Genomic DNA, 27625 nt, shown 5'->3' on the forward strand with positions numbered 1-27625 from the left:
GGTTTTAAACTGCTTACCGCAGGGGTTGGTGGATCCCAGGATTCAGCATTAACCTTTACAGTCTTAGCTTTCTACATATAACGAGATTCCTAAACCAGCCCAGTATGTTCTTCATGTCATGTTTTGTCCAATGCCAACGCACAGTGCCAATGAAGGAAGTAGCGAGTAGCCGTTTATGTAGCGTTGTGACAAAGGTTGTGGAGATGGTCGGGGTGAATGGGTCGTTACAGACCTGCAATTAACTTCTGCATTTTTGTGGCCATGCTTGCAGAAAGCACACATTTTAAAAACATTGGCTTTTGGATGTAATCCAGAATATTGCAAAATCATCCCACACTGATGTCCTGGTCTGGCGACAGGACTGCCCCAACCTAAAATGTCCTTGAGAAAGATATTGAATCCTCTTTGGGGTGCTGCTGGATAGCTGCTCTTAACCTCTGACCTCCCTGGAGGGGAGCAAGCAAAAAGAAAATCTTGCTGCAGATCAATAACGTATTAGATTATCACTACTTAAAGTGCTTTGAATTTAGATAGAAATTACAGCTACTTAGCGCTCATGAGTGATTTTTTTTGTTTTAAATTAAGGGTATTGATGTCCTCCTCTGTACTGTATGTGAGATTCTACTGACACGGTTACACTGATTCTCATTTAGCTCCTGGTCTGCTGATAACCCAGAGTGTGCTTCTGAAATCATCAGCCAAACATATGGCTGCTGTCATCTGTTGGGGCTCAGGGATTGCACGGCGACAAAATGGTGATTAAACATGTCATCAAAATTTTAACAATGTGTCAATTAAACCGTCTCCCACCTTCCCATTTTAATGACTTCCTGGAAGTTATACTGCTCACTTTGTGTACTGAGTTGGAAAATGCTACGTTAGCACTCGCCTTAGCTTAACTCTCACTTTAGGGAAAATAGACTTTTGGTTTGTTTCACTTCACTAAGCTAATGCTCCTCATTAGGCTGGTGGGTTAACACGTGATATGATAGGAAAGTGGTACCATCCTGGGATAATCAGCTTTTAATGGCTTTGTACTGTTGAAAGGTCTTCCTCATGTTTACTTCTAAATCACTTCCAGATCTGCTGGTGACGTGAAGCGAGTAAAGACTGAATTAAATGGTATAAAGGAAGTGTATATTTGCTTCTCCATCTGACAGATATTGCATTGAAAAAGTCAATAATTGGCTAAAATACCACACTTTGGAAGATGCCCCAATTAGAAAACTATATGATATAATATTGTGCAAACTTCTATATGGAAGCCGTTACGAGACGCTTTCCCTTAGGGACAAAAAACAGAAGGCCACGGTATCAAATCATGTTTGTCTATGCCTCAGCGCCGTCACTTAGCATGAAACTGGCACCTCAGCAGGCCTCCTGTTTACTGTTTGGAATGACAGCAGACTCTAACGTCTGGCCTCTTGGCCTCAGCAGCATCCAAGAGGGTTAATGAGAGCACATAAAACTGCGCTGTCAGGTGGCTGTTTGGTCTGATAAACATCGAGAAGGATCCTGCAGGACCACCATGTACGGTAAACACACGAAGGGACCTGGCCATGTAACGAGTAGTTAATATTATTATTATTTTATTCATCATATTCCATCTTGCGTTAATTAAAGTAGTCAAAGTTGCAGGCATGATCACTCAATCATAACTGGACCGAAATAGTCACGTGACACATGGAGTTTGAGGACAATAAAATTATCTTTAAATACAATGTTTTCAACATATACTTTACTTGGGTGGGCCGGCCGGGTATATTAGCACCTGCCAAAGTATATTTGGCGACCAGACCAGACCAGAGGTGCAGGCTAGGTGTGTGTGCGTGTGGGGAGAAGAGAAAAGAAAAGGCGCAGATTAGGGCAGTGTAAATAAACACTAAACTAAGGTGGAAACTGACCCAGAATAAGCTACTGTCAATATAAATACAATCCAGGTCTACATCTGTACCGCCCCCACCCCCCCACGGGTCCTGCCGTCAAACCCCTTCTCACTCCCCGACTCGTCAGATATGGACGCATCGTCAAGACCCATCGGCGTCAGTTTGTAACACACTGGGGGTCCCTATAGCGTCATAGTTCAGCGCAGTGGGGGAAGCCATGTAGCGTCAGTTTCTGACGGCAAAGGTAGGTACATGATATTTAACTGAATATTTTTAACTGAAAAGACTGAGTAAGGATGTGTTTGGGGTGGATGGAGGGCCAGAACCCGGACTTTGAAACGGGAGACTGGAGTTTGTTTTCTGTGTGAAACAAAAAGTCAACATTAAATATTTTTAAGTCACCGTTGTCGTTTACAGCTCAGTTAATGCAGATTTCAGTCTTACATAATAGTCATTTAAGTGCATCATCTACAATTCCATTGCACCAATATAAACTCCATATGCTGATGAAGATCGAAAGTCTCAGAACAGCTAATGGTGATATTGTTTCCTCAAAATTAAAAATGCAGGAATCCCTGTCTTTGACACTGATCCACTAATATGACGAGTGAAGAGTCAAAAGTAACATTACGAACACTACATATAAACCTACACCAGATGTGTCTGCTTCATGACATTTCTCACCCTGGCAGGGGAAACAAGTATTGGCACCGGCGAGTTGACATATATCCATTACATTGTGTACTGTTGCCGCTAATGGGATTTTGGGAGATGGAAATGGAAAGGAGGACAGGGAGTTATCGAGAGAGAGAGAGAGAGAGACGGGTTGGTGGCAGTACATGTACAGCTTGGGTAAAGTAGTTTTGATGCTTGCGTGTCTTACTATTAGTATTTGTATCGCTGGTATTCGAGATATTTTAACGTTTTCCACTGCTGCACTCACTTTAAGTTAGCTTAGCTGAGAGTATCAACTAAATGGCTAAGTGGTGAAGAGAGCAGAGAGGAAACACTTCAGAAGTAACTGCCTGCCCTACTTTTCCACATGAAAGGTTTGCGTGTAACACTTGGTTATGTAAGAAAGCTCCCACACAGCAATCTCATGTGTTTAACTCTCAAATGAAAAGCAAGCATTTGTAACTCTTCCGTTAGATACCTTAATGATAATCACTTTAAATGAACTATATTTAGAATGGTTTTGTATTTTCATCACTCAGTCTGTCAAAAAACAATTGCATTTCTTTTCAACATACTCATAATAGGCTTGTCCGTACGACAGATACTTTAATGAAAACTGTTTTTAAATGATAAAAATTTTAATGTATTTTTTTCAGTTTTCAGTTTTTCATTACATTTTTTAAATGTTGTTTTCTTTTTCTTTTTTTTTATGTTCTGCAGTGAAACCTCTCTAACCTCCTGGGAGAGCTGTTTTCAAGCTGACTTTGACCTTTTGGCAGCTATACCACAAACAGAACCCAATAATGCTCACGGTGTAGATGAAAGAGAAAAACCTTAATAAATGAGTGGAGAAACATTATGAATGCAGATCCTTCCACACACGGCACACTGAATGGTCTGATGAGTTTAGAAAATGTCGTGAACGGCCTTCACAGTCACCACATGTGAACCCAAATGAACACCCATCGCAGGATTCAGAGCGACACCGTCATCAACATCAAATGAGGGAATGTCTTTTGAAAGAATGCTGTTCATCCCTCCAGTGGACTTCAGACAATCTATGATGTATGTATGATCTATGATTGAAGTTGTTCTGGTGGCTCATGCTGTGAGGTCTTGATTTTTGAATGTGTTGTTCATGCTTGGGACAAGCACCAGCCTTTACTGAATATAACTTCTGACCAGTAGATAAGCTTGAATGGATATGGTTTATACCTTCTTTCCTCTGTAATTTGGTTTTAATAAGCTCCATATCCCAAGGCAGTTGGTCAATCACATCAATGTTATTAAGGAGATATCACAGCACACTTATTGTGAGTGGTTTAATTAGTTAAAATATTATTTTATCATGTATTTGTCACTGTCTCAGTTGTATTAACTGAGAAATCATCTTATTCAACATAGTTAAAATGTTTTTTGTCATTGTTTCCCTTCCAAATGTCACTACATACCACACTAAAATTCACAGATTTAAGGGGGATGTCAAAGTGAAATATTCAAAATTAAAAACCACAGTGCTGGAAAAAAAGAGTGAGTAAGCTCACAGTCTGTAATAAATCAGACTACTGAAATGAACACTGGCCTTGGAGAGTAGAGGAGTATAATTGTTTAACGTGGCCTTGTTCTGGAATAATTCCAGACAAAAATGTACATCGAACATGAGACACTGAATAGATCATATAGAACCACTGTCATGGTCTGTTTGTCACAAGACTGCACCACAAGAACATCCTTGTTTGTTTGGACCCTGCATTAAGACCTCAAAAGTACTGCTTGTTGCATGACAGAGAAGGGCCTTTATCCCTTTCTCTTTCAAAAAGATACACAAACTCATATCGCACACACTGGCTTACTCTATCACATGTCTTAGAAAGGACCTCACACACAACCCACAAACAAGCAATTTAGAGAAAGGCCGGACACTGCATGTGACAGCACTCAGCCCTGCCTACTGGCACACAGACACCACTTCCTGCAATAACATTTCCACCTCAAGCCCTGCATGTTCCCTCTGCTGAGCCGAGCCCATTCAAGGGCCTTTTAATGGACTTCTGCCGGCTGCTTGTCACTGAGGGTAACTGAGTCAGCGACTGCTCAGCTCAAGCCAGCAATACTATCTTAGCTTAAGCAGTGATTCATATATGCCTCAGAAACGGCCAGCATCACCGTGCAAGTGGATTCACTCATTCACAACTAAGCATATTATTCACAACATGACTCACTAATTGGTAGATTCAGAAAGAATTCCTTTGTGGGCGTCAGGGAATGCTTTTTCTGAAGTATTTGCCCATCCATTTGGATTTGTCATCACAGGATTTAACACATTACGTAGGCCAAACCTAATTACACATGTTGTAATGAAATAAAAACCAGATGGGGAAAAAAAATCACCGCCTGCCTTTGTGTGCAGAAATTTCATGGACTGATAATACAATGAAAAGTTAAATATGAACATGTAATATATGTATTGTCAGATTAGAATAGCGGTTTCAGCCACTGTCGTCATTTGGACTGGATTCAACTGGAAAATAAAAAGGTATAAAATGTTTTTGGTAAGAATGTCACTTAACTGAAACAGTCACCAGGATGAAAATGTAGTAATGATGACCTCATTTCTAACTACTGCCTATAGAGTGAATTAACATAACCGTTAAAAAACCTTTACTGACTGAGAATCTTTAACTTTAAAGCACCACGTACTCGGAGCAGCACATGGTCTCCACAACATGGCTAATGAAGTGGCTGACCTTTACCGACTGAAGACGCCCACTCAGCAGCTTAAACACCAAACTATCTCAGCAAACAGTAATCCCATTATGTTAGATAATTACACCATGTGCGTTTTCTTTCCAACCAATGGAAAGACAATAGGCGATTTCATCAATGGAAAGGGTATAGAAAAGGAAACAATAAAGGTTTAGCAAAAATGGGTATTCCCTAAATATTAGGGATAATCTAAGCGGAGCAGTTGCTGAAACATATAAAAAGATAAAAACAAGACAGAACCTAATTACTCATTGACACGAAGCAGAGGGGGTTTGCCTCTATTTTGTTTTTGGCAAAAGTATTATCCTGCCTGCACCACGGCCACTTGCCAGCAATTAAAACATAGTTTATTCATATTTTGAGCCGAAAGTCTCTTTAAACTAAAAGACACAACAAAGAGTGTCCAGAAGATTAACCAGAATCAGCCAAGCCAAGAAAATGAGACTGTTTCCATACAGTAATATCGCTGAAGTTAGGATGGGGTGGTATTAATTTCCTGACATTTTATTGGTGTATGTGATGGTATTTGTGTAAAAGAAAAAGCAAACGTTGAGATGCTTGTAATAGAAGTCGCTGTTGATATGTTTGACATTATCTAGCATACAGTGATGTGTCTACTATGCAATTAGCCTACTTAGACAAGTCTTGCTGGGTTTAAATACTTATGGCCCATAGAATAATGAATAGACAGGGAATAAGTGCCCTCCTTCCATAGATTCTTGCTGGAGAACCCGATGACACCTGTTGTTGCGGCAGATACCAACACATCAGTGGGCTGAACGCAGATGTTGTGCACACAGCTTCGTCCTGTTGGCTGGCTCACATTTATCATCTGGACTAAACACTAAACAGGGGCAGATGCATTTTACTTGTTAATTAGTCCAGTAACGTTTTACCACAAGACGCAGTCAGCAACAAGTCGCTCCTTTTGGTGAGCATGGTGAGTGAGAGAGAGCAAGCGGCAGGCGAGCAGTGAGGTTTAGCAGTATACAGTGTGTACACAGTATGTACAGTGTAGGTTACAGCTGGTCAGCGAATAAATACTGCAGCCAAAGCTCTCGTGTGTGTGCTGTTTACCAGTGAAGGGTGCAGTTTCCTGCAGCTTCGCCCGCCTATGTTGAGGGCCAACACCACAATACATCAGCTCAATACCACATATCTATATCAGAAAGAGGAGCGTAGAATTTTTGACTGCATTGAAAGTCATACCTTTTAGATTTTTAAATACCCTTGTAGGCTGTACCATAATACCATCCGCGATACTGTCCAAGCCTAGCTGAAGTAAGTATATTTACATTACTTCCTGGAGTGCAACAGATGCAGTGAACGGAATGTTTGCACTGGAAATGGCTTTATAAAATACCAAAATATGGGGATGACTGAGCCTTTGAGTTTATCCATGTTGCCTTTCACTATCATAAATCTTAGCATCAGAAATACTTACGTAGGAGAACACATGAGCAACCAATGAGACCGATTTCTTGTGGTCATGTACATGTTTGAGGAGATGCACGTAAGCTTGGTACATAGCTGCCTTAACACCCTGCACCCTGCATGCTAACTTTTGATAATTAGCACTAAAACAGTACAACTGAGGCTGATGTTAGCTTTTGGTCATAAATTAATTTTGACCTGTTGATGGTGCTATAGGAAAAGTCAGGGAATAACCAAAGTCAATCTGGTGACCGACCATTGGCATTGCCACCCCAAGAGACGCGCAGCAAACGTGGCTTAAAATTGTACATTACTGTGAATTTTTGCTTGTCAAAGAACTAATTAAATCAAACTCAACAAAGAACTAATCTTTAATCTGTTTTGTTAATTAAAGTATCACAGAGTAACTAAGTTGAATGCACTGTTTGTGAATACAAAGCAGCAGTCTTTCTTGTATTGTAGAGATTAGTCATACAGTAAATATTTATTTGAAAAAATATGCAAGTGGCTCAACTGGATCTCTTACAGAATTAATTCAAGTACTCTTTGAAGAAGATAAAAGGAAACAACATGTCTACACAATCCAAATAAAAAATAAAAAATGAAATGGCCATCAAGATGATGTGTGATTCAGTCATTCAAATTTTCTGCTTTGTTGAGCGTGGCTCTTGGCAACAATGTTACAGTAACTACCTATGACAATTTGGCAAGTATTTACATTTTATGTCTTTTGACATTTATTTACATAACGAAAGGTCATACCAAGCTTTCTTTTACTTTCTGTTTGACATGCCAAATTTGAACAAACTGTACAATTAACTTGTTTAACTCAACAAATGCTGTCTTTAGCTTCGTCTGAGGACATTGTTTGGCTATGATGAAATATTTACCTGTTCAATGAAAATACATGTCACTGTCATTGTTGTGTTTGTTACACCAAACTTGGGTAAATTACATCAGTCTGTCACCTCTAGCTATTTTTTCTTGATGCATTTTTCATAATTGCTTTGAAGTAATGCATCACTCTGTAATTACTGAATCCCATCCAATGCAAGCATTTGCATGTATTGATAATTATAACTTGTAAGCCTCAAATATTACTACTATATAAGCAACATTAAAGTTGGATTAGGTTTTCACTTCTAGCCTTCTACAGTAGCTTTACATTTGCTGTGCAGGAAATGTTCAGTAAGTTTTTCCTTCTTACTTTAGAGTTTTTTGTTCGTTTCATGTTTGTATAAATGTGTGTACTACAGTTGTGTGTGTATGAGTGTATTTGCTTGTGTGTACATCTGTGTAGGCGCCATAATGTAAATGTACATACCAGCAGGACAGGCGCCTTCTGACATAATAAGTACTTCAGACTGCTGCTTGCAGGCATCCCTGCGCAGGAAACATTCGTTCTGGTAGTTCTGATTGTTGGAGCCGCACACTGGGGCATAGTCATTGTTGCACTGCAGAGAGAAGAGAAAGCAGTAGAAAACAGGTAAGAACATGAGCATAAAAATTGATTGTCAAATTATGGTAATCTAAAAAAATAAAGACTGAGAGCACATCCTCAAATAAAATTGTGTTCATTCAACGCTCATATGCCATTGTGTTGACAGGGTAAGTACTTACTTAACACTGCTACGTACTTAATCATAAGCTGTATGTGAGGCCTTGGTAAGGGTCAAGTCCATTTCATTAACGCCACATTAACGTCTAGGGTGTTTAAATAAAAAAAGAGACTCTCAACTACAAATATAATCCATCCATCGTCAACCCCTTATCCTGCGTACAGGGTTGCGGGGCGCTGGAGCCAATCCCAGCACAATTTAGGGTCACCAATTAACCTAGTCCGCATGTCTTTGGATGGTGGGAGGAAGCCAGAGCACCCAGAGAGAACCCACGCAGATCAAAATTCAGCTACTTGAAACACAGACCACTTGTTTTAACAAAGACCCCTGCAGGTAGGTGATATAAAAATGTATTTGTTTGGATTCATAAAGCTTCTATTTCCTTTCTTTATTTGGAGAAATCCTGCCATTACATTTGTAAATAGTAGAAAACAAAACAGACATAACTGACACATGGAAATGCTCAGAAGAAGAGGTTCCTTTATGACAGACTGCAGTTCTAGCAGAACAAATGTAATGCTTCCAACTATTTAAAATGTGTATTGTTCACACTTTGAACAGAGAAATTGCACTCAACTGAACATGTTGGAATGAACTGGGTCCAGATTGGACATTACCAAAATAAATAAAAATAGCTTTGGACGCTGCACGTAGGTGTTAAACGTCACTTCCTGTTTCCACTTTGTTGCACTACAGAGCACTTGTTCATATGAGTATAACTGAATATTGGCAAGTAGATGTGTTTGTGGCAGGACTGTTATCAAGCAGGTACATTTTGGTACAGATTTGAGCATGTCCAGTGAAGAAGTGCAAACTTCCAGTTTCATAGCGAAGCATGGAACTTCGCTGCCACGCCACGTTGAAGGAAACACATCCACGCTTTACAACATGACATCATCAATGTGTTAAGGGTTTTCTGAAATAGTTTTGAAGTAGATATAGCCAACCTGCAAGAAGTGCCACGTCAAGTCTCAAGTCTCTCGTGGTTATAATGAATGTTGTATTACCTGCTGCGTTCAATCCAGGCTGCTTATATAACTGGATAGCTATATGGGATTCTGTAACTGTACCCTGTTTTTCACTTACAGAGCACCACCATGTAATGTGCAAAGCAAATTAACTTAATAAAACTAAAGTTACGTGATCAACAATAAACCCGTAGCCTGTTTTTCACAGAGCACAACCATGTAGCCAAATGTAAAATGCGTCTATAACTAATCACAGCTTATAAACTACTGTAAGTCAACACATCCCCCAGACTCTCAAACCAGTGTAACATTATAACTAAATAAAACTGTAACATTACATGATCAGCAATAAACCTGTAGCCTGTTTTTCACAGAGCACAACCATGTAATGTGCAATGCAATCAATCACAGCTTATTAACTACTGTAAGTCAACACATCCCCCAGACTCTCAAACCAGTGTAACATTATAACAAAATAAAACTGTAACGTTAAATGATCAACAATAAAGATCAACAATAAACCTGTAGCCTGTTTTTCACAGAGCACAACCATGTAGCCTAATGTACAATGCGTCTACAACTAATCACAACTTATAAACTACTGTAAGTCAGCACATCCCCCAGACTCTCAAACCAGTGTAACGTTATAACTAAGTAAAACTAACGTTGCATAATCAACAATAAACCTGTAGCCTGTTGGCAGCTACCGTTAATAATTAACGTGATGGCAGCCTGCCGGACGTAAATGATTACGTTATCGACCACCACAAGTTTAGCAAGTAAACAAATGCTCATTCATCTTTTCATAACACAGTCGGAGTTAACCTCTCGTAGGTCTTACTACGTGTTACATAGGCATATTAAAACAGGGATGATATATCCTCACAATCACTATCACATCACCATTTTAAAGGCCCTGAAAACACATTTTCTCAATCACTTCTTACTGTGAGTGTCTTACATGAACACAATCATTTCTGACAAAGTTAAGAGAGTTTTGGTTTTTCACAAGAGATTTCTGTTTATCATTCTCTGTGCTTGTCTGACTGGTGCTCATTTGTAAAAAGGTGAAAAGGGTCACATACACAATTCACCAACCAGGATTTAATAAATAAGTGTTTCAGTTTTTAGACTTAATCTCTTGATAAATAACAACTACACATGTTTGTGTTTTCTTAGTTAGTTACATTTTTAAACATTTAAACATACACATTTAATGGCTCCTATTCATGCGGCATATATCTTCAGAAAATTGGCCATCACCTCTGTTGTTGCTCCGCTGGAGCAGCAGCAGGTTAAGTGACTTGCTCAAGGGCACTGAGCAAAATGGCAGCAAAGGTGCAGGAGATCATTACTCATTCATTTCCCCACATGGTTTGTTGGCTTCAGAGCAACTCTAGGTTTTTCATCTGACTTATGGCACTGGAGCGCCAGGTCTTAGTTTTCATTTTTTTTGGCTGTAGAGGAGAGATATACATTTGATTTGATATTGATTCGCCCATGCCACACCAAAGGAATAACAAACGTGATTATTCAATTGAGACACATTCCCCTCTATTCCCTGGCTATCACTAGACACGGCCCATAACCTAATTACATTTCAAAGTGCTGAAAAATAGGCAGTGTGTGAAAATGTCTTGCTGGGTGTGACATCACAAGGACAAGGGGTTTGAGAGTCCCCACAGGAACGAGGCTAAGGAGATCATGGCTCTTTGTCTCCACTTCTGTTCCCCTTTAAGTCTCTAATGGATTGACCTGAAATCTGCTCTCTCTGGGCCAAATCATCTGTCTGTGCCCTCGCAGAACACCACATGGCTCTAACAAAAGTACATGATCGCCAGTAGAGGCAGTAAAGAGGAACACTTCTAACACCTGTAACTAGTGTTGGGTATCGTTTAAAATTTTACGATACCAGTACCAAACCCAGTACCCTTAAAGTGATACCGATACCATAGAGTACTTCATTCGATACCTTGCATAAAACGCCACCTGTTGAAGCCATAGTAGTTGATTGGTAGCCTATAATTATTTTTATTGTTTAGTAGAGTTCAGTAGAGTACCGACTATCTGTCTCACTTCGTACCAGGTGTTGGATGTGAGCTTTGTTGTTAGGCAACCAAAACAGGACAAAGGAGAGGATATTTTGCAACTTTCCTTTCATTCAGGTGTTTGAGTGTGCACAGGGATCTTAAAGAAAGGGACCTGTAAACAGTAGTGTAAACACATTGTTTTCACACATAAACAGCATTTTTAAATTTAGCTGGCTTAGTGTGTGGATGTCATCTGAGACACACACAAGGTCTGATGGCCGCAAGGAGAAGCACTCAAATAAGCACGCCATCGATTCAGGAGCCCAGGAGCATCACAACGATCAAGTGTGAACACTGTTTTTAACCAGCTGAGGGGGGAAAGATGGCAGAATACACACAAAAAAGAGTCAAAGGAGGCGGAGAACGAGTACAGAAGGGAAGGGGAAACTGCACAATGGCTCTTGATCAAAGGGATTGGGATGCAGGAAGGAAAGGAGGCTGTAGAGAAGGCAAACTTGATGAGTGAAATTGGGCTTAGGGGAGAGACGAAGTCAGTGGAAATAGATGAGAGTGAGACAGAAGGAGACTGAGGGGTAATGAAAGTAAAGAAAAATACAGAAGTGAGATGGAGACTGCGAGAGAGAGAGAGAGAGAGAGAGAGAGAGAGATGGAGCCCTGGCTCAACAAACTTGGCACGATAAAAAAGAACCACAGCGCCTGAAGAAACCCAGGCAAAAAAAAGAGAACATCATAAAATAAAAAATAAAAACGAATGAGAAGAAGAAACGAGGACACAGACAGAGAGAGAGAGAGAGAGAGAGAGAGAGAGAGAGGAATAGAAAATCCCCTCAAAGAACAGCGAGAGAGAATGAAAAAATGGCAACCCCACAAAGGCGCTTGGAATAGCTTACTGCAGGGCCCGCGCTTTTTTGCCATCCTCTATCCCCCCCATCTCTCCCATCTGGCTCAGGCTGTTCTTAACCTGGGGACTCTCACATTATGCCAGGCGTGATGCAACGGAAGGGAAAGCTGCCCGGCAGAACCCTGCGGGTGTCTTTTAAGAGTGCCTTCTTTTCCGTGAAAACTCCCCCACCCCATCTCTTGATCTTCCCCAGTATTTGGCTCTCTCCCCTGCAGAAAAGGAGTGATGAGAGGATGGGTGATTTAAAACCTCGTCTCCCTAAGAGGAGGTGCAAGACGGAGGCTGCAGCTGTGTGTGCGAATTACGGTCTCGCCCAGAAATATCCATGCGTGGGTATAAAGGGAGGATCCTGTGTTCAATGGGCCTCTGAAAGCATGTTGAGTGCATCCCCTTTAATATTTTCCGTGAGGCAGATGGAAGTGAGTGACTTTGACAGGTAAGGTGCGGAAATAGATTGCCAAACATAAAATAAGACGGTCAGACATGACATGAAACATTGCATGTCTTCATCTTGACTGAATCTTCCAACTGATCTTCAACCAGTCTTGTTGAAAAAAACTTGACACCCACCTGCCAAGCTCTTATTTATTCATCTGGGACTTCTTTTGACGTGACAGTGAGAAAGAGAGGTAAGCCGGGGTTACAGATGTCAAACTTTCAAACTGGCTCGTATTTCTTCTCACAGCACTTCTTTACACAGCACATGACCATATTAGAGACAAAGACGTTCTTGTTTTAGGCCTTTGTCAGGGTGCTGCAGCTTTGATCCTTGAGTTCCGTGATAACCAGCAGCGTGTGATGTTGGCAGTCCGCAAATATAAGCTTTGTCAGCTGGTGCACTTTTCTGTAAGTCGGCCAAGATGACTGTCGGCTAAATGCAAATGAAGACAGACAAAGGTGCCCAAAACAATCTGAGATCTGCGTTTGAAAGATAAGGGCCATTTGATGGAAGATTCGGGAGGAGGAAAAACTGAGTGAGTATGGTAATGAGAGAGGATGAATGAGACAGAAGGTGAGAAAATTTGATCCTCCACTGTTCTCTGCAGACAGGGTAGTGGGTGCCATTGGCCAGGGCCATATGGCACGGCCTTATGTGCCCGCTGGCTGAAGCCTTGCAAAAGTCATAGACATTGCCCCACACCTCTGCTGTGACAAAACCTGGACAGTCGCGTGGCGTCTCGACCGAGAACGCAGAGACAACTGAGGTGTCGATGGTCCTGTGTGTGTGTGTGTGTTTGTGTGCCTGGAGTGGATAGTAACAGGAAATATGGAGGAGAGTGCATGTGTTTTCATGCTGGTGAAGTGCACTTGATCATACTTCCATATCTACATTTCTGTTCTCCAGAGTTACATTTACAGCATCTTGTTTGCATTTAAGGTAGTTTCTATGGTTCTCCCGTGCCATATCATATACTTTCCCACCAATTCACTTCTGTTGTAACTAGAAATTCAGCTCCCGCAAACCTCCTGCAGGGGCTGCTGTGGTTCTGCCTACCCTCAACCCTCTTCATCTGAGTTCCAAAGGCTAAGTTTTGGGACTGCAGCCAGGACCTGTTGTCTCTCTACCTGCCTGGGACTAGTGCATCACACACACACACATGCACAGACAGAGACCCACACACACACACACATGCACACACACACACACAAGGCAACCAACGCATCCACCATTTGAGCACTTTGTACGAAAAAAGGCATCTGCGCCTTACCAGGTCGCAACACACAACAACCTTGCAAAACAAGCAGAACCATCATTATTCATTCTGCGCCTCTATAGCAGCTCCCAATGCTGACTTCACCTAGCATCCGACATAACTGCAGGCTGATGGGTGGAACAAAGACAGGTCGTGGGAGGAGGAGGGGAGGCAGTAGGGATGCGGAGTGAAAAGGCAGGTATAAACAGGGGGATGTGAGGAAAAGGAGGGAAGCAGGGAGGTGTCAGAGATAGGGAGGCCAGCAGAGTGAAGGGGCAGAGGAGGTAAAAAGGATGAGACTAAAATGTGAAAAAGTGTAACCGAGGGGGGGCGGCGGAAGGGTGGTAGGAGAATGACAAAAACAATGCGGGATAGTGAGGGGCGAGGGTGGCGAGGGACGTGCACACAGGAGGAAACAGAGGAAACCATACGAGACAAAGGAGAGCAGAGATGCAGAGTGAAGGCGAGTGCACGCATCAGTGCATGACTATGTTGCAGAGGGAAGGAGCATGCCAATTTGAGGGGTAGAACGCTGCGAAATGCTGCAAACATGACAGGATATCAGCATCAATAAGCGAAGAAACAAATGACTCATCCGTCTGTCCAGTGGAGCTCCACTCTACCCAAACCCTGCAATATACACCTATGCAAAAATGATCACCATTCCAAGCAACAATTAGTCAGATATTTGCAAATTCTCTAGATAGAAGTCACACTGAGCTATGTGTGGACTGCAGCACAGCAGGGGGGTGTCATTCTGAAGTGAGATATACACTGTACAAAATTGCAGGATTACTGGATTTGAAGTCAAATACAGAATAGATTACAACAGATATATAGACTTGTGCGTATCCAACTTTGTCATTTCAAATTAAGGCTGAAACGATTCATCGATTAATTCAATTACTGAAAAGCAAATTCTTTGCGCCAATGCTTCGTTTATCCATATAACTATATAGCTCACTTTTTCACGGACATTTATTACTCTCGCACATCGAGCTTACGCTGTGTGAACGCGACGTGATTATCATGGCGCTGTTTCCAAAGTGGAGGAAGAGAGAGTCCAAAGTATGGGATTATTTCAAGCTAAACAACAACTCTGTAATGAACTCTGTGAACAACTCTGTCCACCGTAAAATTAAACTTATGTTGCCTACCAACCGCACGAAGGCACCTGATCAGAAAGCACCCGGTCTATCACCAAGTCCACGGAGCAGGGGTGGGGGGATCAATCAGCCAAACGATGAATCAATATGAATCGATATAATGGACTTGTTTAAAAACTCATCTTACATATGACTCATTTACATGAAAAGTTTAGATGCAAAGCAAAAATAGGAACTAGTCAAGCCATTAACACCAAAGCTTGATATCTTGAAAAGCAATCTTTCAAGTGAAAACGTTTGCGTGAAATTGGACAGGTGATAAATATGCAGCTCCCTGAAAGCACCATTTGAATTTGAGACAATATGATGACAATGAATATGATGATTTTCTAATTTTGTTGGTTCAGTAGATGCAGTGTCCATCAGTCATCCCTCTGATACAGGGGATAATGATGTTCTAAGTTTTAGACAATGCAAGCAGGAAGCATAATGTTTGATTCAGTGACTTACACCGTAGACTGTATCTTGAGCTCCATTTTGTAGCCTTTGTTTACATTTGTCTACATTTAGTTTCTGTTTGCCCATGGATGTAAAGACAGCTATCACTGGATTACCTTTAATACTGATAAAACCTAACCAAACATGATGGTAATGAGGCAAAATCTGATGGAGTTTTTTCTCTGACTTCTGACTGTATGTTCAGATTTGACTGAGTTATGATTGAGAAGAAGAAGGAGTGCAATCTTTGCTAACAGGATCAAAAAGCCATTAATAGACAACATATAATAGGCTACTTAGCAGACTATCTGACACGCTAGTGTAAGATGGCAACAAAGTATGTATTTGCAAGTACCTATCTAAGCTCCGCATGGGAAATCCCAAAGTGCTAACCACTCAGCTGGAAGACCCTGCAGACTGATGGTCCCTGCAGTGTGCCCCATGGGTCTGATGCCAGGTTACGGTACTTTAAATACCTTTAAAGGGAGGCCCCCAGGGGGAAAACTTTACCAAATGCCTGAACTGCCTGAAGCAATGTTTGTCAATCTAGAGGAGCAGATTCCTAAAGTCCTCGCCATAGTTCACCTCACTGCATTGAGTGCTTTTATGTGGTGTTTTGCTGTGACAACAAAAACTTGTTTTCTTCACTGCAGTAGACTTGGAGGAAGCTGATCAGCAGGATTATGCACTTGCTTCTGAATGCAGCACCACTACAAACATGTGTCTGTTTATTTAACAGTGATAACAGAGAGAAAGACTGTTCCATAGGAAGAAGTAACGCAAGAGGTGTCATCCAGCTGCAGCGCCCCTACTCAGAGAGCGGATGGAATGAACACCGCATCTCTTGGTCCAGTCTCCTGAATGTCCCACCTTTACTCTACATTATGCAAACAACGTTGTGCCTCCAGATGACTGTAGTCTATATTCGGTCTTCACATTTCTTGACCTCCAGTCTTATTCTGAATATTCTTAATTAGTATCTGCTGATACCAAGTCTGATCTGATATTTCTTTAATGATCTGACATATATTTTTAAAATTATATTTATTTTTATTCAGCTATATGGCTCACAATTAGGCCTACATTACATTTTGTAAAACCAGCAATACTGCTTCTATGTTCTTTTCCTATAGGCACAGTTTGCAATGTGCAGAACTGGTCAATAATGGACCAAACAGCTGCCCCCTGTGGAGAAATCGCATCTACAAAGCATACCACCAAGACAGCAGGTGCTGTACTCTTCTCGTTCTCTGTGCTAATTGCAGGGAAAGGCAGCAGCAACTCACTCAGGCAGTACTTCCATGGCTAATATTCAGTGTAGAGATATATTAAGATGAGGGGCTAAGCCTCTAGAGCTCTGTTCCAGGTTTCAGTCTCTGTTCATTGCATAAAGGGTTAAAATATATAAAGAAGTGAAAGAGAAAGAGAAAGAGAAATTTCACGTTTGCAGCCGGATTATTAAGATTGTCCAGTTCAGTGACGCTCAAATACACAACAGATACTTTCTTTGGACAAGCTAGGCAAAGAGCCAAGGTTGTGTCCGTGTGTTGTATGGTGAGAAACTGCTATACTGTACTTTGACATGGAATTTGGCGTCAAATTTAACTTATCATTTTAACATCATCATTTATAGGTCTGCGCACACCCAACCTCTCAGAGCTCAATCGTAAGGCCTTCACGCATTGCAAATACAATAGCACAGGACATTACACACCCACTCAATTGCCACTTCACTATACTGCCCTGTGGAGCAGGTCCAGATCCCTGAGGTGCTTTGGTAAAAGCCTGGTACCCGCAGCCACAGCAGCCCTAAACAGGGTGACTCTCTAGGGGAACTATGAGTCTTGTTTTCATGTTGTTCTGCCTGTCGTCCTTGTGTTGTACTTCATGTATTTCTGTCTGTAACTGGTGTGTGGAGATGTGCGTCTTCCCTGCGATGTGCAGTGCTCTGAAAAACAATTTCCCCCCAGGGAAGATAAAGTCTAACTAGCTAACTCATTTTCAACAAAAGAACAATCATGCATACATTACATGATACTTTGGCTCAGGACATAAACGCAACAGACACTTGCTTTGTGCTATCAAGGTAATGTACCCACAACTTGTTGAGGATTGGCTTAGTGTAGAGTATGGGAAACTAAACAAATAATAATAAAATAACACATATTCTACAGGGGTTAATAAACAACAAAAACACAAACAATCTAACATTACTTTTATAATATAATATAATAATTTATATTAATTTAATAACACTGACATTTCAGTATAGAGGTCTTTTTTGTACCACCTACACCATTCTGCTGTAATTTCCCTTCTCTATATAGAGGCTCTTGCAAGCAAGCAAGGCAATATATCACTGCACTGAGATGCGCCAGTTGCGACAAAATGTCTAACGTTGTAAATAACTTGATAATTGTCATCAACAACAGATTGCAGGCACTTGCCATATAACACTGTCCTCAAACAGAGGGTCTACAGATTCCCCAGCCTCTTTGCATCACATTTAGACAGCTCTGCACAAGTATCAACAGAGACCATATCACAACCTAATGATATGACTTGCTCAGTTGGGCAAATTTAGAGTGCTGCCATGCTAGCAAGGGACTGCTGCGCATGCAGGCAATCTGGCAGATGCTATTCCCTGAGAAGGCCTTAAATGGATTTACTGTGGCAGCCTTTCTGTCAGCGACTCTTAGTCTTGGGACAGCCTACAGTAATTGTTACGGACTCACTTACATCTAGGCTGACTGCCCCCACTCCCAGTGTCCAAGACTAAAATCTAACTAGGACCATCTACCCAAACTTTGGAAAGCTGTACAAAGTCCTTTCAGACTGTCCCCCCCATTGCTAACTCTAAACAATAAGCTTTTACCATATTTCTATAAACATTTAGAGATAGCAGAGTGCTGATGCTACAATTAAAAACAAGCACCTGGTTAACAGTACCTCCCAACTGTAGTCACCTCACTACTCTTACTCCATGCGAGGTCACACTCACAGCTGGTAGGCAATCTGTATGAATGGGCTGGGTATAAATAAACAGTAGAACTCCAACATAAATAGGAACCACAGTGTCACCACGGATAATGGTCAACGCCTTATCGCCTCAGCTATTAGGTTAATTTAGGAGTTATATAATTTACATCCAGAACCACAATGACAACACAACTTAGGAACAAAGGTTTGTATGCATTACCAAAACTCTTTCACAAAACAACAATACAGAATTTCAATTTATATGAGGCTTCCCTATTTCTCTGACATGTGCGTATTATTTTAAGGGACACTTGCGACTGGTTTCGGTAAGTCGGCACCGAAGCAGGCTTGCTGTTTTTAAGGCTCGGCTGATATTATCGACTGGATTTATCAAGAACAATACATGAGAAGTTATCATACAGGTTTACCCACACCACAAACTACTTCATTTAATGCTCATTATAGTTATATTTCATATATGTGAAGCATAGTTTTCTTATCCTAAATTTTATTTATTTATTTAATTTATTTATATTTCTGCTGTTTGTAGTACATAGTGGTATTGAAACAATTTTTATTTCCAGTGAAGTATACTATATAACACTGCCCTGATATTGATATATAGGCGTTCACTGTATAGAAATAGATCATCTGGTTTATTTAAACTTTAAACTTTAAAATGTCCTGCTTAGTACATTCAAATTCTCTAACAACCAAATATAAGAGATTTGATTTTTAAATGTTTAGAACAATATCAATATCAGTATCAGCTTTAAAAAATCAAGTACTACTCAGGTTGAAGTTCAATAACCCCTAACCTGTTTGAGAGAGCCCTTAATTTTACCAAAGCTTCAGTCAACATGCAAACACAGGCAGGGTTAGGTGGACGAGGCTACAGTATAGGAGCCTATACAGCAGTGCAGGCCAACTAATGCTAACCCTGCTAACGTTAGCCCCAGGAACACTGCCGAGCTCACGCATAAATCAGTGCACTGACATTGACAATTTAACAGTGGGAGACAACAATTAAGCATGCATAAAGCCAACAAAAAACAAACCAATAGTCAACATGAGACAACTGTAAATAGGATAACAAAGCCAAGTCAACAACTTTTACTCGAATGCTCATATCTCAAGAGGATGATTGTACATGTGGGCCTGTTGAGTATCCTCCTAAATACAGTCAGGCTCAGAACTGCTGAAAAGGGATTTCCTTCAGCTGAAGGACACTCTTGGGAACCTTTCTGTGCAAGCATCTCAGGCACTACCCCAACATAAAACAGGGGTATGAAATGCTTCACTACACTGCTATCCCTTCATCAGCATGTGTGGCATATAGAATGAATTTCAATGACAACTTTGACATTTTCTCAGAGCACAGAAAACTGTTTCAAGAGGATGGAATCCACTGATCCCAGCTGTGAGCTTAGGTGCTATGCAAAAATGTATTACATGGCCTTCAAATCCTTCCTTTGAAATGTCTGAGTGTCTCCAAAACCATCTGAGGGGGGACAAAGAGACATATGGAACTGAGAGCGAATCTGACACCATGCGTCAACGAAATACACCTAAAGAAGTACACTTAAAGAAGTAGAGAAAGACCTCTTCCACCTGTCGCAAACTCTTCCAGAGTCTGTAAGAGATTATCAATCAGCCCAGCCTGGTGATCAGACAGAACTGCCATATTCTTTAAATGGATAATGTACAAATGTGAGATGTGGGGTTGATTCGGGGTTCTGCAGCCAGGCTACCTTCAGCCATCTAACTAGTTTGCCTGTGAAATCTTTCTCCCACAACCCCCATAATAAACTAGGCCTATGTCTGGTTAATTGTCTTTTTAGACTCATTATAGTAGGGCCACATAAGCATACATAGCTTACAATTTAAAATTGTAGGGAGCAATTGCATAGTATTATGTGGCTAACCCTAGGACTCATAAAATTCTTCAGTTAGACTAAAATGACCAAACCTGTTTCAATAATAATTATGTTTCTGACAAGTTCACAAGAAACGTTTCCTTCGTACAATTAAGATCCATGTGCTTCGGGAGCCTGCGGTACAGTAGCACAGTAAAAAGCCTAGCTGAGATATCCAGAGTGCAACACATTAGATGATGTAGACACATCAGGGGAGAGGTGAGCTGCATACAAAATGCTACATAAAAGCTCAAAGCTCTTCCATTTGTTCCATCTTTTCAAAAGGTGGAAAAGGACACCTGGACTTTGCGTGGACAGTAAGAGTGAGTTTAAGTGCCTATCAAAGTCTAATACACTGTGTACAGTCTGTGTTCACAATCTCTGATTTACCAAGACAAGAGCGTACGCAGATAATCAAATCAGCAACAGGAGGTCAGAGATGTAGAGACAAAAAGTGGAGACAGACACACACGTATACTATGAAACATAGAATATATAGATAGGGAGAATAATAACAGATCAGTAACTTGGCTGCACTACACAGCTGACAAAAGTTTGCTTGTTTTAGACTTTTTTTTGTAAGGACTGTGACGAGTTATACCTCGTAGAAATGTAACAAATTGCCCGTCTTGCGTACTTAAAAGATGCATTTCAGTTTTGGTAATCAGATCCACGAAAACACACGCACACATGCATGCACACACATAGAGAGAAACATACAAACACAGACACATCCTTCATCCACAGAGACCTGACTGATAGCCTGATCCATTTCCTGTATCCATTAGAGGCGGCTCTAGATTATGCAATTCATCCCAAGGCTATCATCCACCTCTATCAATAATAAACATCTCCACGAAACTAGGGCTAGCCTCAGAGGATGCAGACGGCACCGCCCAGCACGTTCTACTTCTGATGAAACCCTCTGTCTGCTCGCTCTGCCCTTACTAAGCACCGCATTTGCTTTCCACAAGACTTGTCTTTAGTTGCTGAGACCCCGAGGCACAATCTTTACTTATGCCTTCTCGCACTTATCAGAGCTGCAGCTTTATCAACTCTGACAGAGACCCCTCAGTGCTCGTGGTGGTGGCAGAGAGCACCTGTGGCTCATGACAAGAGACAGACGCTCTCGTCCAAGATTCCTCTGCGTCTCCGCTGCGGACTCTTTCTTCCCATCAGCTAGCCCTGTCGTCATGTGATTGACGTCTGGTGAAGCATTTGTGACATGGCCTGGTGCTGAGGTGGTGGTAGTAAGGGAGCTTGGAAAGTAGGGAGACTGTTTCTTTTAACACACAAATATGGTGTTTGATGTTAAATGCAATGTGTTTGAGCCATTCATGAGACTACTGTCACAGCTGGTCCTTAGCGTGGCTCACTGTAGCCAGGTTTCCTTCCAACTTTGTCTCCTCAGCCAGGTGCAAAAACATTTTTGTGATTTTTCATTTTTTACAGTTTTTATTTTCTACATTTTCTTGCCCGTTAATTGGAAGATGGGCGGTTCAATCCCCGGCTCCTTCAGGCTGCATGTCAAAGTGTCCTTGGGCGCACCCCGAATCGCCCGTGGTGGCTGTTCCAACAGTGTATGAATGTGTGTGAATGTTAGTTTCTGTTTGAGCACCTAGGCTCAGTGTATGAATGTTTGTGAATGGTGAATGCAGATGTAGTGTAAAAACGTAAAAACGTTTTGAGTGGTCGCAAAGACTAGAAAGGCATTTACATTCCATTCAACTGTTTTTGCTAACCTGCTAACCACAGAATTACAACATTCCTGCTGCTTTTTCGGCTCTAGTGAGAGCAAAGACATAACAAATCATTTTAAGCTACAGTTTTAATTTCTCTTTTTCTATTTCTCTGAGTCTACGTCACTTTTCATAAATTATATTAACTATCAACGCACAATGTACATATATGTTTTCAGCTGCCGATAGTCAGCCTACACGTCCTTACCCAACCAGTTCACGGTGGCTACTTGTTCTTTACCTTATTACCCTCATATGTACACATTTTACATATCACATGCAGTTATGTCCATATTCATAAATACTGTTAAAACCAGTGAGAATTCAGTCTTTTGTCACAAGCTGTGGCAGTTTTGGGGGGAGCCAACAGTTGATGAATGAAAAGTCTACAAATCATAGTTATATATTTTCCTTGCGACGATATGGCGCTGATGTGAAAGGTGGAATAAATGTGTTACTATTCAGATCTTTAGGACGTTACACCGCCACTGTCCGGTGTCGTGCCAAGATAGTTATCCGTGATAATGAAAGCGTTCCCCCTGCCGCGGCAGCGCGCGTTCACTCAACGGTGAAGGCGGACTTTCAACTTCACGAAAGTAAATGAAAATATAACATGTGGATTTTGTAGCACACGGATTATAAGAACGCTTTTATAGGCTAAAGTTACTTCTCATTGAACTTTGCACAGAATTTAGAATGTCTATAAACAAAACGAGCATATAGGTTCCCTCGTAAAGCAAACTTTTATTTTGCGATAGTCTGACGATGTTATAACTGACCATGTAGTTGATCACTTAGTCATCCATGTTAGTGTTTGGAAGCAAGATTTTTGGAAGCAATTTTTCGTGTAAGCTGCTCCTTCAACGTCATAGATACTGTAAAATCAAGGTCACTGTAATCAGTTTCACACATTGATCACCCCAACGTTACATCTACTGGACTGGAAATGTACAGTAAACTGAATGCAGCATTGTAGACAATATTTTGTCCTTGTAATCCACATTTCCATTGCAAGGATAGCCTTTGGATGTTGCTGGAAATTGTTCTGAGTTCCCCTCCTTAAAGGGTGAATTATTATCGTAACAAAAAGTCTTAACAGTAGCCTACTGTTCTACCAGGCTGGACATGCAGTCTGCCAAAATATATATCCCCATTGATAATGCACAGATGTTGGCCTACCATCAAGTATTTAATTTTGTGTATACTTCACCTCATGACTAATAACAGGGGTAAATATGGGGAAGTTTCTATTTTCCTAGCAAAGGTTATAGTGGGATACAAATAATTTCATACTGCATTTTCAACCTGCCATTAAAACGTATCCCCCCTTTATAATGCGAGGAAGATGGCCCACTATCAAGTATTTTGTTTTAGGTATATTTCCCATCAGGACTAAAAACAGGTGTGAATATGGAGACGTTTTTTGTTTCCTAGTAAAAGTTATAGTTGGATCAAGAATACAAACTGGGATCCAGAGAATGTCTAGAACACTAGAGCTTATACTGTTCATTAAGCCTTACAAAGAAGCGTTGCTCCAAATAATGCACAGTAACTTAAGCTAAAGTTAACAGGAATGTTTTTTTTAAATATTGTAATTTAATAAAACTATAACTAAGTTACTGAAAAGATCCTGTTACTAAAACAAATAACTGTAAGTTACTGAAACATACAAAAACATTACATTGTTTACTAAACAAGACACTTAGAAAGCTTGAACATTGTCTTTGTCTCTTTTGCCCCGGACTGAATGGGCCCGGCTGACAAAACAACTGGCCCCAGCCTGGCCTCCTCAATAAAATTGGTCTAGCACCGCCAAAGAAAAGAACAAGGCATACCATTTTATTTTTCTAGTAGATGAAAATGACAGTTTACAATTCATGTTGCATTTACTTACACTATCCCCCCCGTACACACACACATCAGGAGCAATTTGGGTTTCAACGTCTTGCACGATAACACAGCATAAGTGAACAAGTGACTGAACCACTGACCCCGTATTGGCTTAGTGGTTACAGTACATGGCAGGAGTTAACACACATTTCAGGCTGTAGACCGCATTCTTTGAAACCTTAGAGGCCAACACACCCTACCAACTTAGCATACAGCCCTTCCCCTTGATACAAGAATGGGTTGGGCTTAGTCAAGTTTAATTACGTCTTAAAGCTTTCAGCTTTTGCAAAACCATTATGTTTGTTTCTAAATGTGTTTGGCCATTTTTTGAACCATAAATAGGGATAGCTGGAGTGACAGCATTATTTCTTTATAGTTTATGATTAAGATAATGTAACCTATGTTGATAAATTAATCTGTTGTGTTGCAAAATAAAGCTATTGATCAAGGAAAAAATTCTGTAGGTTATTAGCTTTCATGATTAATCTGTTATTGCTGCAGACTGATCATGTAAACTGCTTAGATCTCGCCTCTCGGCTGAACAATTAATCGAAATTTTATCGAAATCTCAATGTGGCCTACTGCAATTTTCCAATCGCAGGAGGCGCAATATTTATTACAGGTGATATGTGTATCAAAATACCATTTTAAATTAAATATTGTCATGCTGCAGATATGTCCTGGCCTACACATCATATTCTAGAGACTTCTAGAAACACATTTGTTTGGTACAGATCCTTGCAAAACTCACAACATAATTCATTGCAATCTGTTTTTCAATGGCAATGAGATTAGTGATGTAAAAATGATCATTCCCACTAGTACATAACTGCCATTTTGAAACAAGACACTGTAGTCAAGTGTTCAAGAAGCAAAATTATCTCTGACAGAAACATTCATCCCTTTATATCAAAATATGAGTCAGGGTTGTTTGGGAGAAGGGTCACAAAACCAAAATAGGATAACACGTGTTAAGCCCACTTAGATCATCCTGGTTTATCCTAGCTCACTGTGTTAGTCTGACACAGGTATTTGTCAGATTATTAGCCTCATGCTGGGGGACTGACCTTCTTTCATGTTGGAACAAAAGACAACCAAAACCCTAACGATGACTCACTAAGGAAGATAAGGAGTGGCGTGGTTGGTGTGTCTGAGTTGATGGTCAGAGCCAGAGTTGGGTCAATAAAATAAATCAGTTATATAAATCACATCAATCATTGTTTCCCAGAGCGACTGGTCTTGATTTATACTGGAGCTTGTACCAACCGGAAAAGGTTTGCAGCCATATGCTGTGTTCCACAGTCCCAGCAAAGATTTTATTTTGTTTTAGAAAAGCTTTAGCAAAGCCATGCCCCCCTACCACAGACACCTAGAAGCAGTCGATGTCAGAGAAGGTGAACAGGAGAAAAACCCAACAAACCAACAATGGATCCCTAAGGATTGCTGTCAGAGTGACAAATCTGTTCTGTGCCTGACACTGTGCTGTATTCTGCAGACCTGCTGGACAGAGGGGTGTCAAGCGTTGTCTGGGTAAGTGACAAACTATTCTCCCGTGATGCCTTTCCCTGTTTACGAACACTGGTCGGGTCCTTACAATGGAAGGAAAGACAATGAGAGACTAGCAGAGGACAGAAACAAGGGAGGGCGAGCTATTCGGACAAGTGAGGGAGCGAAAGAGGCCGACAGAGAGTAATGGAAGAGTTACTGTGACAACGGGAAGATGGAGAGAGATAGAGGGAGACTGGGAGGTGGCTGGCTTGTGCTTCTGCTCTTTAACCGCTTGGCAGTCTTCTCTTGATTAGGACCTAGCCCACCAGTCCCTACAGAGTCTCCCCAGAGTCACAGGAGACAGGCTCCTCTGTAATAGTGTCTGACAGGCCAGCCAGAGGCACAGAGGAGCTGACACAGATGCTCCGTTTTTCAGGCGCCCGACACAGTTCCTCCCTAAGTTCCGTGTCTCCCTTCTCCGCCTTGACTAAGTCGTCTCAATGTACCAGGCAACTCCAAGCCCGAACGTGGTAGAAATTTATTTTGTCATTGATAAATCAGCTAGAGCAGCTAGAGAAGCCTCGCTTGAGCACATTTACCCACATGTTGGTGTTTCAATCTAATTCTAACTGGAGAAAAAATCAAATTGCGATTAGATTATCACATAATCAAAACCTAATGTCATATTGTACTGGGCACTGCAGACATGAGGTGCAAAACACTTTAACAAATTATAAATGTCAAAACAAATCAGCCAATCACAAAAAAAAAAAAAACACTACATCACAGAATATGCAGCAACTCAGAGAGCGCAACCACATCTCAAAACGCGATAAATAACAACAACAACAAAAGATAGATAGATAGATAATATATAAGATATTTCAAAATCCAGAAATTCCGTCAATGTGAGATAATTAGGGTGGCCTCCTGAATTTTTGTTTTACTGTGTTTAATTAATCTGCAGATAAATAGCTAATAAAAAAACTGCTAGTTGCAGCCCAAAATTAAACGAGAAATGCAACATTAAAGCACAGGGTAGCGATAGTGGCGCCATCAGCGGCATACAGAGCCATGGAGGAGAGAACGACCTCTTATACATGCTGTAATTTCTTTAAAATTTCTTCACAAAATTAGTGTATTCCTGTCAGAAAGAAAATTAACGATACATCAATAGTACATAACAGCACATGTTACACAAACATAATTATGTCAAGAGCTCACTCCATGACACAGACCAGCATGTGTCACATACTTAATCACCTTCATCACCACTTGCTTTGTTTTAGCGGCATGCTCTCCCATTTTCAGACCACAAATCTGTGACTCAGAAACTTGCCTCCTGCGCTGACTCGTCTTGCTGATTTTAATTGGTATATTTATCATGCAAAGACAAGAGGTGGTTGTGTCTCACCACAGAGACCCCTGACAGGAGAGATGCAAGAACCTGAACAATTTACTGGCCCCAATTACTAAAAAAAAAGCAATCTACCTTCTCACAGGTGGTGTTTGGCCGTGCAGATCATTTTGGCTGCTGCCACTCTAATAGACTGTAACGGAGGAGAATGGAATTTCACTTGTCCTCAAAGCGTTGAAAAATGACACTTTAAAAACGCAGTCGCCTCTACAGAAACTACTCAAGATAACTCAAAGACCTTCAAAGAGAGATGTTTTTGTCTGTATAAAGTAGTTTCAAGCACTTGGAAGAAGAACAGAATGCTTAAAACTACAAAATTCCATTCATCCCCATTGTATTGCAGATAAAATCAAGAAAAGAAACCACTGGGGGTAAACAGTAAAACATGTAAGCACTGAGACACTACAGTAGCAAGAGGACCACATACATGAGACAAGTGATTGAAAAAAAGACAGACGAGAGGATGGAAGAAAAGGCAGCCAGCGTGGAGACAGTAGGAGATGCAGGGTTGAAAGAAATTGAGTAAAGAGGATTAAGCTATGCAAAATATTGATGAAACAATCCGGGGCTTATCTTATTGTAAAAGAGGGATACATCA

General features: G+C 40.9%; 1 protein-coding gene across 2 annotated transcripts in view; it reads right to left on the minus strand.

The window, feature by feature from the left end:
• Positions 1-27625, minus strand: part of tmeff2a (transmembrane protein with EGF-like and two follistatin-like domains 2a) — a 104845-nt gene that overhangs the window by 56227 nt on the left and 20993 nt on the right. For both annotated transcript variants that reach the window (XM_046053842.1, XM_046053841.1), the window contains exon 3: positions 8086-8215. In XM_046053842.1, coding sequence (XP_045909798.1) covers positions 8086-8215 — 130 coding nt within the window. The remainder of the gene's footprint in view (positions 1-8085; positions 8216-27625) is intronic.

The sequence above is a fragment of the Micropterus dolomieu genome, linkage group LG07 (genome assembly GCF_021292245.1).
Source record: "Micropterus dolomieu isolate WLL.071019.BEF.003 ecotype Adirondacks linkage group LG07, ASM2129224v1, whole genome shotgun sequence".
Classification (NCBI taxonomy): domain Eukaryota; kingdom Metazoa; phylum Chordata; class Actinopteri; order Centrarchiformes; family Centrarchidae; genus Micropterus; species Micropterus dolomieu.